The sequence below is a fragment of the Phaseolus vulgaris genome, chromosome 11 (assembly GCF_000499845.2).
Source record: "Phaseolus vulgaris cultivar G19833 chromosome 11, P. vulgaris v2.0, whole genome shotgun sequence".
Taxonomy (NCBI): domain Eukaryota; kingdom Viridiplantae; phylum Streptophyta; class Magnoliopsida; order Fabales; family Fabaceae; genus Phaseolus; species Phaseolus vulgaris.
Window position 1 is genome coordinate 18,421,525 of NC_023749.2, and position 11,826 is coordinate 18,433,350.

At 41.9% G+C, this 11,826-nt stretch overlaps 2 protein-coding genes across 2 annotated transcripts; both read left to right on the top strand.

Moving 5' to 3' along the window:
* The first annotated feature begins 1,934 nt into the window (after nucleotides 1-1,934).
* On the top strand, nucleotides 1,935-4,970 carry LOC137835927 (uncharacterized). Its single transcript, XM_068644688.1, has one exon. The coding sequence runs from the start codon at nucleotides 1,935-1,937 to the stop codon at nucleotides 4,968-4,970; it is 3,036 nt and encodes a 1,011-aa protein (XP_068500789.1).
* Nucleotides 4,971-5,401: 431 nt separating this feature from the next.
* Nucleotides 5,402-7,228, top strand: LOC137835938 (uncharacterized). Its single transcript, XM_068644699.1, has one exon. The coding sequence runs from the start codon at nucleotides 5,402-5,404 to the stop codon at nucleotides 7,226-7,228; it is 1,827 nt and encodes a 608-aa protein (XP_068500800.1).
* Nucleotides 7,229-11,826: the final 4,598 nt, after the last annotated feature.

Here is an 11,826-nt window from a genome sequence, read left to right on the forward strand (position 1 = left end):
ATTTTGTATCATAGTCATTGTGTATATAGGTTTATTTACTTCCTGCAAAAGTAACAACAAAAAACAAAAAATTGATCTAATCCAAACTTCTTTTATTGGTGAAAGAAGCAATGAAACAAAGCAGAGGAGAGAAGTGCTCAAGCATTATATGAAAATATACATAAATGATTTCAAATATAAAAATTAATCTTGTAGTAGGATGATTATTGTTTCGTATGAGATGAGTTGTTCATCAAAAGTTGAAGCAACAAACCGAACACTAGATATTCCTCCTATGGAGTCACTATAGCACTCAATTCATCGCTAATGATTCATTTGTTTTTGGAAATTTATGAGACCTACATTACATGAAAGAGGTTAAACAATGTGCTAAATCGGGGTATCTAGCCAGGGACAATCATCAAAGAGAATTCACGAAATATTTGTTAAACAAATGTATGGGCAAAGACAGAGCACATTTGAAAACTGGGCCTTTTCTCCCAGGTACAATTATCAGAAAATTCAAAAGATATATACCTTAACATACAAAAAGGAAAATCGAAATGAGATTCACAATTTCGTGTACATGAACACGACAGACCAAGCACGATGTTATAAATGAGTTAGAAAATTAATGGGAAGTTTTCGAGGAGACCTCCACTTTCTTTATCGAATACTAGTTGGCCATGTTACCTTTTACATAAAAAAAAGCTGAGCAATAAACAAAGAAGAAATATGCAGCAAAAACAAATTGTTTAAAAACTCTAAGATTCACTTGATAATAGGAACTTATCATTTAAATAAGAGCAACAGACTACATGAAGAACAATTCACAACCAAGACAGGCAAACTTCAAGGTTTTCTTTGGGACTCTGAAAATCTAAAAGTGAACTGTTCCAGATTACAAGTTAAAACTAAAAAAGAAAAAATAATTTTTTTACTAAAAACTGTAAGTATGTGAGAATTTGAAGAAAATTTACAAGATTGTAAACGGATGTATGAACTCCTTAAAATAACATTTTTCTTTCTTGTGTATATAAAAGAAGGGTGCTTATGCTTTCAAACTTTAAGGGATTCAATTTAATATAGAAGAATGTGATTCACTTTTTCACTGTCAAGTAACTCTTTTGATAAAGAAATTATAATCCTTTATCAGATGACGTTTTTTTGCTTATTTTTACTTTTATTTTTCCTCTAATATTTTTTTTCTATCTTTTCAAAAATTAAAAAAATTGATAATTTTAATTTTAAATATATTAAAAAACAAATTTATTTATGTAAAAAAAATATTTGTAATGTTTGAAATAGTTATAAATAAAGAAATGAACTTTTACAAAATAATAATAAAAAAATAATAAATTAAAAATGTTTAGTTTAAAATTCAATTTTTTTTAAGAATGAAGAAAATAAAAATTTGAATCCTACAATAACATAAATGTACCGGCAGGCACCGGACGAACTGATGTACCGACCGGCCGACCGAACTCATAATAAATGTGAGGGCGCAACAAGACTAAGGTAGTTAAGATACTCCGAAAAATAAGGAATACGCGTGTGAAGAAGATATTTTCCCCCGGGTATTCCGGAGCACGATTGGTAAAACCTATCCATAACCACCCTGAGCCTAAGAGGTAGAAAGCCCATTTAGAGGTAGAAAGCCCATTTAGCAATCCTATAAATACAGTGCTCAAGCCAGAGAAAGGTACGTTTTGATTCACTTACTAAACCTCACTTAGAATCTCATACTTACTTGAGCGTCGGAGTGCCTTCGCAGGTACCCTCCCCCGCCCGACCGAAGGAGACACCAAGAAGGAGCGACCGACTGAAGGAGAAGAAGACCGACACGTCAGCAACTACACTACATCAACCGACCGTGCCTGGGCCCCATCTCTCCACTCAGGTACAATTGGCGCCCACCGTGGGGCCGAGGCAAATCTTCAATTTTTGAAGCTATAATGGTTGCGACAAGAAACAACAACGACGCTATGGCAGAACAGATGACTATGATTCAAATCCTCCAAGCTCAGATGGAGGAACTGCAACAAAAGGGGATGGAAGACCATCGTCAACATGAAGAAGATAGACGCCGCCAAGAAGAAGAAATCGCCTTATTAAGAGAGCAGAATGCACGACTCCAACAACAGGTCGATAATCCCGAACGAGAAGGCCAATCCCATATGGCCGACCGAACCGCCTCTCGCATACCTACACCTGCCAATACCAATCCTGCTTCCAGAGCTGAAACAGTCGAAAGAAAGTCAAGTAAAAGGGGTCATCCTTTTACAGACGAAATTATCACCACTCCACTTCCTGACAAATGGAGAGGTCTCGCTATTAAACTCTATGACGGCTCGACCGACCCGGACGAGCATTTAAATGTCTACAAGACGCAAATGACTTTGTATACCACAGATAATAATGTGTGGTGTAAAGTATTCCCCACGTCGCTCCAGGGAGAACCTCTTACTTGGTTTACAGAGCTGTCTCCGAATTCCATTGACGACTTCGACGTCTTAGCCGTAAAATTCTCTACTCAGTATGCCACCAGCCGACCGCATCACATGTCCTCCATGTCTCTCTTAGCGGTACAACAAGAAAAAGGTGAATCTCTCAGAACCTTTTTAGATAGGTTCAACAAAGCATGCATGCACATCCGAGGACTCAAGCAGGAAGTTGCATTGCACCATTTGGTCTCGGCCATCCGACCGAGCCGTTTTACTGAAAGTCTCATCAAGAAACCGCCTCAAGACATGGAAGACCTTCGAACTCGAGCAACCAAATTCATGCAAATCGAAGAACACATCGATTACCACCAACGGTTCAAAACCGTCGGATCTGGAGTCCTCAAAGATCAAACCCCGAACAAAGAAAGAGAAGTCGAGACCGAACGCACCGCCCGAATCACTCCAAGATCCGACCGGAGCAGAGGAGGCCGAATGCCCAGGTTTAACAGTTATACCCCCTTAACTGTGCCGAGGGGACGAGCCCTAGATGAAGCACTACAAACAGACTTAATTCCGATATTGAAGCAATATCAAACGCCACCGAATGCAGACACCGCTAAGCATTGTCAATACCATCGAAACTTCGGCCATACGACCGAAGGATGTCAGGCGTTGAAGGACAAAATCGAAGAGCTCATTCAGGCTGGTCATTTGAGACAGTTCGTTAAGAGGGCAAGAAATTCAAGATCCCCACCACGGAGTACCGACCGTACATCTCGTGGTGCCGACCGGTCTTACCGTAACGATTATAAACGCCGAACCGACCATAACCAGGCTTCGCGGAAACGCAGTGAAAGCCCCGTTCGGCGTACACGCGCCCGCAGCATAAGTCCCGACCGAAACACCCGCCCTCGCCAACGAGTCCGCGAAGTCATCAACATGATTGCTGGACCCGTTAATTTGGGCGAACCGAACCACGAAGCTAATTATATAGTTGGAGGCTTTGCCGGTGGCGGGTGCTCAAATTCCGCCCGAAAGAAACATCTCCGAGACATCCAGTCCGCTCATGCTACCACAAGGAGGCGTCCACACATACCTCCGATCACCTTCACTGACGACGACTTTACAGCTATAGATCCAGCCCAGGACGACCCTATGGTAATCACTGTCGAAATTGACAAGTTCGCAATTGCCAAGACCTTGGTCGACCAAGGTAGCTCAGTCGACATATTATACTGGGAAATCTTCAAAAAAATGTGCATTCCAGAATCAGAAATTCAACCCTATAACGAACAAATTGTAGGGTTCTCAGGTGAACGGGTCGACACTAAGGGGTATATAGACTTGTATACAACCTTCGGTGAGGAAGATGGTCTCCACAAAACAATAAACGTACGATATCTGCTGGTTAACGCCCAGACTTCTTACAACATCCTGCTCGGCCGGCCGTCTATCAACAGATTAAAAGCCATTGTCTCCACCCCACACTTAGCCATGAAATTCCCTTCGGCCACTAACGACATTGCAACCATCCATGTCGATCAAAAAACCGCTAGGGAATGCTATGTAGCAAGTTTGAAAAGTGAGCCAACTCGACGACTCTATACAACCAATACGGACGACCGAGTCCTGCAAAAACGAGGACGTTCCCCTACACGGCGTTCCGGACGATACATGTCCCGTCGTCAAATGATAGCCCTTGTTGACCTCGACCCTCGCATGGACGATCCCCGTATGGAAGCAGGAGAAGACTTGCATCCATTCCCGCTTCGCGATGATCGCCACACTACGCACATCGGTACTTCGCTGAAACCGGACGACCGAATGGCCATCGGGACGACACTTGTTAAAAATTCCGATCTTTTCGCCTGGACGGCCGCTGATATGCCTGGCGTAGATCCACAGGTTATCACTCACCGATTATCACTGTATAGAGAAGCTAAGCCAATAGCTCAAAAGAAAAGACATCTAGGCGAGGAACGACGTCAAGCCGCACGTGAGGAAGCCGACAAATTGTTACAGGCTGGATTCATTCGGAAGGCCCATTACACCACATGGCTAGCCAACGTGGTTATGGTGAAGAAAGCGAACGGAAAATGGCGTATGTGTGTTGACTACACAGACCTCAATAAAGCTTGCCCAAAAGACTCGTATCCTCTGCCTACCATTGATCGTCTCGTTGACGGTGCAGCCGGGCATCACATCCTCAGCTTCCTTGATGCCTACTCTGGCTATAATCAAATCCAAATGCACCCGGCCGACCGAAAGAAGACGACCTTCATGACTGATTCCGGCAATTTCTACTATGAAGTGATGCCCTTCGGACTCAAAAATGCCGGAGCCACTTATCAAAGACTAATGGACCACGTATTCCACGACATGATTGGTAGGAATGTTGAAGTCTATGTCGATGACATCGTCGTCAAGTCCGACTCATGCAAACAACATATTGCCGACCTAAAAGAAGTTTTTCAGGCCCTCCGCCAACACCAGATGCGACTCAATCCGGACAAGTGTGCGTTCGGCGTCGAGGGGGGAAGTTCTTAGGTTTTATGCTAACTCATAGAGGCATAGAAGCTAACCCCGAGAAGTGCAGAGCTATCTCCGAAATGCGAAGTCCCAACTCCATTCAGGAAATTCAGAGACTTATCGGCCGACTCACCGCACTATCCAGATTTGTTCCTAAACTCGCCGAACGAACGAGGCCCATCGTCCGACTACTGAAAAAAGCATCCCGCTTCGAGTGGTCGACCGAATGTGAGGAAATTTTCCTCGATTTGAAAACTTTTTTATCAACCCCGCCGGTCATCCAGAAACCGGACGCACGAGAACCCATCATAGTCTACCTCGCCGTTTCACACGAAGCCGTCAGCTTAGTCTTAGTGCAAGAAATTAATTTTGAAGAACGACCGGTTTACTTCGTCAGCCGCGCCCTTCATGGCGCCGAAATCCGATACCAGACGATCGAAAAGGTAGCCATGGCCCTCATCATTACCGCCCGACGAATGCGTATGTATTTTCAGAATCATCGGATTATTGTTCGGACAAATTACCCTATTGTAAAGATCCTCACTAAGCCAGATTTAGCCAGACGAATGATCGGTTGGACGATCGAACTATCCGAATTCCATATTCAGTACCAACCACGCGGAGCGATCAAGTCGCAAGCTATCGCCGACTTCGCAGCTGAACTCACTACTTCTTCAGCCGAGACCGAACATTCATCATGGATCTTATATGTTGATGGCTCCTCCAACGAGAGGTCGTGCGGCGCTGGAGTTGTTTTGGAAGGCCCCGGCGAGATTGTCATCGAGCAAGCCCTCAAATTCGACTTCAAAGCTTCAAACAATCAGGCCGAATATGAAGCCATATTAGCCGGTCTACGTCTCGCTCAAGAATTAGAAATCACTAAGTTAATTTGCAAAAGTGATTCCCGGCTTGTCATCGGTCAGCTTAACGACGAATATGAAGTCCGAGAAAGCTTTTTACAGCGATACTACCACTTAGTCAAACAGTCGATGAGCACCTTTTCTGAAATTTCTATGCAGCACGTTCGACGCGATCACAATACCCGCGCGGACGCCTTGTCCCGGTTAGCAACCACGAAGTGTAAAGGAATGCATCGGTCGGTCATCCATGTTACGCTTGCACGCCCAAGCATCGACCTACAGGAATGCCTGACGACCGACACGGAATCTACTTGGATTACCCCAATCAAGCAATATTTACTCGACGGCACATGTAGTCCTCTCGGCGAAAAAACCATGAAGCTGCAGGCCGCCCGTTTTGTCTTAATCGGCGACGACCTTTATCGCCGAGGTTATACCCAACCACTCCTTAAATGTTTGACACCAGACCAAGCTTCGTATGTCATCCAAGAATTGCACGAAGGAATTTGCGGAACTCACTCCGGCGCACGGACAATGGCTGCCAAAGTATTCCGGGCCGGATACTACTGGCCGACCGTCCAGGGTGACTGCACCAATTTCGTCCAAAAATGTCTTAAATGCCAAGAGTTTGGCACTTTGTCCCATCAAAAGCCTGAGGAACTCCATTTTATGTTATCACCTTGGCCGTTCGTCCAATGGGGTATGGACATCATTGGTCCTTTCGCCCCCGGTAAAGGCCAGTGTAAATTCTTACTAGTCGGCATTGATTACTTCACCAAGTGGATCGAAGCCGAGCCCCTGACTGCAATCACCGCCCGCAATGTTCAAAATTTCGTATGGAAAAATATCGTTTGCCGCTTCGGGCTTCCACAAATCATCATCACCGATAACGGTCGGCAATTCACCGACCGAACGTTAGCTGAATTTTACGAGAAGCTCCACATCAAACACATCGCTAGTTCAGTCGAACATCCGCAAACAAACGGACAGGAAGAAGCTGCAAACAAAGTTATTTTGAACGAACTGAAGAAACGTCTCGGCCCAGCAAAGGGCAACTGGACTGAAGAACTCTTAGAAGTCTTATGGGCATATCGCTGTACTCCTCAGACGACTACACAAGAAACGCCGTACAGCCTAACGTATGGCACCGAAGCTATGATCCCCGTCGAGATTGGCGAACCCTCTCTCCGCCGGCAAACCCTTGATCTTGATCTAAACAAGGAAAGCCTCTCGGTCGGTCTTGATCTCATCAACGAACTCCGGGACAAGTGTAAAATTAGAGAAGAAGCATGCAAAATTCGGGCGGCCAGACGATACAACTCCAAAGTTAAACCAAGATTGTTCCACAAAGGCGACTTAGTATGGCGAATGCGGAGCAGCGCACGGAAGGAAGGAGGCAAGTTCTCCAGCAATTGAGAAGGACCTTTCCGCATAGCAGATACGGCAGCCGGTGGAGCCTATTATTTAGAATATTTATCTAGGAAGGAAATACCGAGAACGTGCAATGCCACACATCTCAAATTTTATTACAGTTGAACTTTAATAATAAAAGTGCACTCTTTCCTCGCTCGGTCGGTTTTTCCCTAAGGAGGGTTTACGACCGGGAAGGTTTTAACGAGGCACTAAATTAAAATCCAAATCTCCTAGTCCTTTACTCAATTCATATCTCGTTCGGTTTCATAGGTATTTAACGAAATCAGAATTATATATGCCTCGTTCGGCATCAGAATTATTACTTTTAACGTAGTCAGAATTATATATGCCTCGTTCGGCATCAGAATTATTACTTTTAACGTAGTTAGAATTATATATGCCTCGCTCGGCATCAGAATTATTACTTTTAACGTAGTCAGAATTATATATGCCTCGTTCGGCATCAGAATTATTACTTTTAACGTAGTCAGAATTATATATGCCTCGCTCGGCATCAGAATTATTACTTTTAACGTAGTCAGAATTATATATGCCTCGTTCGGCATCAGAATTATTACTTTTAATGTAGTCAGAATTATATATGCCTCGTTCGGCATCAGAATTATTACTTTTAACGTAGTCAGAATTATATATGCCTCGCTCGGCATCAGAATTATTACTTTTAACGTAGTCTGAATTATATATGCCTCGTTCGACATCAGAATTATTACTTTTAACGTAGTCAAAATTATATATGCCTCGTTCGGCATCAGAATTATTACTTTTAACGTAGTCAGAATTATATATGCCTCGTTCGGCATCAGAATTATTACTTTTAACGTAGTCAGAATTATATATGCCTCGCTCGGCATCAGAATTATTACTTTTAACGTAGTCAGAATTATATATGCGTCGTTCGGCATCAGAATTATTACTTTAACGTAATCGGAATTATTTATGCCTCGTTCGGCATCAGAATTTATCGGATTTATATATGCCTCGTTCGGCATCAGACTTATTACTTTAACAATCGGAATTATTTATGCCACGTTCGGCATCAAAATTATTCAATTATCTATGCCACGCTCGGCGTCAAAATTAATTTATTTATGCCTCGTTCGGCATCCGACTCATTTCTGCCGAGTTCAGCATCAGAATTAACTTACTATAACGAAATCACAATTATGTATTACTCGTTCGGCTTCGCATTGTTACTAACAGAATCAACTACACCCCGTTCGGCATCCAAAATAAAAATCTACAGCATACAACCAAGGTTGGTCGGCACAAGCTTTCCATCCACCACTAACTTCTCAATATCATACCGGTCGTCCTCCAGGGGCGTACCGTGCAGACAAGCCACTTGTTGGATGCCTAGCCGGAAGTATTCTTCGCTAATGCGAAGCATAAAGTCCTGACACTTAGCCACTTCCGTCTTTAATGCCTCCTCCCGGTCGGCTCCTTGTTTCAGTTGCGCCTCAAGGTTCTTTGTAAGTTCCTCTTGCGCTTTTAAGGCTGTCTGCTTCTCCTCCAATTGAACCTTCAACCCCTCTGCCTTCTCGGTCGACATCTTAGCAGCTTGAGTGGCCTCGGTCACATCCTTCTTTAACCGAGGAATGGTAACGGTCGTCACTCTCTCTAGCTCTTCAACCACCGTCCGGCTTGCCATGAGCGCCCTACTTTGCAACTCTAATGTTTCCACCATCAATTTAGTTGTTGGGATGGTGGCAAAAACCTCACTCTCTTCGGCAGTCAGCTCCGCCTGCAAGTGAGCTGCTATATCTAGGCCGACCGCCAACACCGTTGGCTCCGAAGCCGTACGGGATGACCCAGCTCGGCCCTCACGACTTCCCTTCGGAGGCCGAACCCTTTTCTTTGCAGCAGCCGAAGCACCCGCCGCAGTAACCGTTGTGGCCGGCACAGCTGCCGATGGCCCGGCCGTACCGATAGAAGCGTCCGCACGACTCATGATTTCTGCAAAACACAGGAATTAAACACTATTAATGAAGTTATTCAGTAAAACCGAATTTACAATTACATACCAATAAAATCCGCCCAGGGGTCGGACGACGCATATAATGAAATTATCTCCCTCGCAGGTAACTTGTGAGGGAGTTGGTCAAATACCACCATGACGGCCTTATCCAAATCCGACAAAGCCATACGAGAACTCGCGTTAAGCACAGTCGGATCCTGGGTCCAATGAAATGGAAACTTAGTAATACCATCATTATAAAAGTACTCTAGGCCGTCCGGCTCTACGAATATCTTGAAATATCGTTCCTTGAAATTCTTGTAGGACGTGGTGAAGGCCGCAAACCGCACACTTCCCGGACGGCTGGTCAATGACACCCAACTTACAGGGTTGGACGAATGTGTGTTATAATAAAATAAAAACACTCCCGCTCTGGGCGTCAAGTCAAAAAGTTGACACACCATTCGGAAGGCCTGCATGCACGCCCACGCGTTCGGATGAAGTTGGGTTGGTGCTATGTTGAGAAACCGTAGCACATCCATTGTGAACTCATCGAACGGCAACGTTACTTTCAAATCAACGAATAACGTACTATAAACATAAAAGAAATCTACCGGAGCATTCTCCCTTCCATGACAGACACGGTCGGTGTACCCACATATTTCAGCAATGAGAATATCTGAAGGTAAACCCGACCGCACTACGGGGGCCCTAGCTATCACTTTGTCAAGGTCGTCCGGTTTCTTAAAAACAGTGGGTGTGTTCCTAACACTCATATCTACCCAGTCATAGCTCGGACCCACAGATCCACTCGTACTTTCGTCACTTCCGGACGATGACTCCCCACTCTCACCCGACTCTCTACTCCCTACCCTATTTGAAGAAAGTTGCGACATAACTAACCTTTCGTTCACAAATTAACACCTCGAAAGAACAACCATTACGACTCTTCGGCCTTTGTTCACCTCGAGCCTGGGGGGCAAGTGTACCGGCAGGCACCGGACGAACTGATGTATCGACCGGCCGACCGAACTCATAATAAATGTGAGGGCGCAACAAGACTAAGGTAGTTAAGATACTCCGAAAAATAAGGAATACGCGTGTGAAGAAGATATTTTCCCCCGGGTATTCCGGAGCACGATTGGTAAAACCTATCCATAACCACCCTGAGCCTAAGAGGTAGAAAGCCCATTTAGAGGTAGAAAGCCCATTTAGCAATCCTATAAATACAGTGCTCAAGCCAGAGAAAGGTACGTTTTGATTCACTTACTAAACCTCACTTAGAATCTCATACTTACTTGAGCGTCGGAGTGCCTTCGCAGGTACCCTCCCCCGCCCGACCGAAGGAGACACCAAGAAGGAGCGACCGACTGAAGGAGAAGAAGACCGACACGTCAGCAACTACACTACATCAACCGACCGTGCCTGGGCCCCATCTCTCCACTCAGGTACAATAAAAGTTGAATCTATAAATATAAATTAACATTTATTTTTATTATTATTAATGATGTAATCATGTTAATTTCAAGTAAAAAATATATAATTATAAAAATACCAAAGTAGTACTAATTAGATTTATTTTTATTTTATTTTATATTTTTTTATCTTTAGCTAATTTTGATTTGTCTTTATTTTATATTTTTTATGTTTTTAGTTATTATTATTTTTTTTTGTCATTCTTTATTTATTTCTGTTTTTGTTTTTATTTTTATTGTTGTTGTTTTTATTTTCTATATTCATTTTTTTTAACATTATTTTATTCTTAATTTTAAACATTAAGTGTAGCATTTATATTAATTTTTTTTTAATATTTAATATTTCGCATCTAGGATAGACACTTCAATATTATTTGTGTTTAGTACTAATTAATACTAATTGACTTTGATTTTTTCATAATTATGTTCCATATTTTTTAATACTAATTTATGTTTATAGATTCAACTTGTATGTTGTTGTAGGATTTAATTTTTTATTTTCTTATTTAAAAAAAAAACTAAATATTTTTAATTTCCTACTTTTTTTTTTATTTTGTAAAAACTCATTTCTTTAATTATTAATTATATTTCTAATTATTTTAAACATTACAAATATTTATTTTTTAATACATTCAAAATTAAAATTTTCAATTTTTTTTTTAAATTGTGCTAAACAGAAAAATTAAAAAAAAGGTGCTAAATAAAAAAATAAGAAAAAAAATATTAGATGGAAAAAAAATGTAAATAGTATTATATAAAAAATTTAGTGGCCATCACATGCACATCAAGCACATGAGGAGTTTGTTAATAGAAATCAGCCACGTTGCCTGTTCAAGTCTGTTACATTTATTTTCTTTCGTATATAAAACACACACTCTGTCGTAAAAGAAAATTAAGATTCAAAATTTTACATTGGATCGTTTTACCTTAAAAATATGTATTTATTTAAAGTTAAAAACTAATTTCAATTAAACTAAATGTTAAAATATATCTTGTCCGTTTATTTATATATTTTAACATACTTTGAATAAATCTATAAGGGATAACAGATAATTTTCATAAAATACTTTCTTAGAACATAACTATACACAAATCTAGCTAATTTTATTTCATGATATTATTCTTAAAACAATTTTTATTTTAAAGGAAGT

Bases quoted from the DNA above. Each gene is read 5' to 3' on its own strand.
- LOC137835938 (XM_068644699.1), top strand. From the start codon at position 5,402: ATGGCCCTCATCATTACCGCCCGACGAATGCGTATGTATTTTCAGAAT.
- LOC137835927 (XM_068644688.1), top strand. From the start codon at position 1,935: ATGGTTGCGACAAGAAACAACAACGACGCTATGGCAGAACAGATGACT.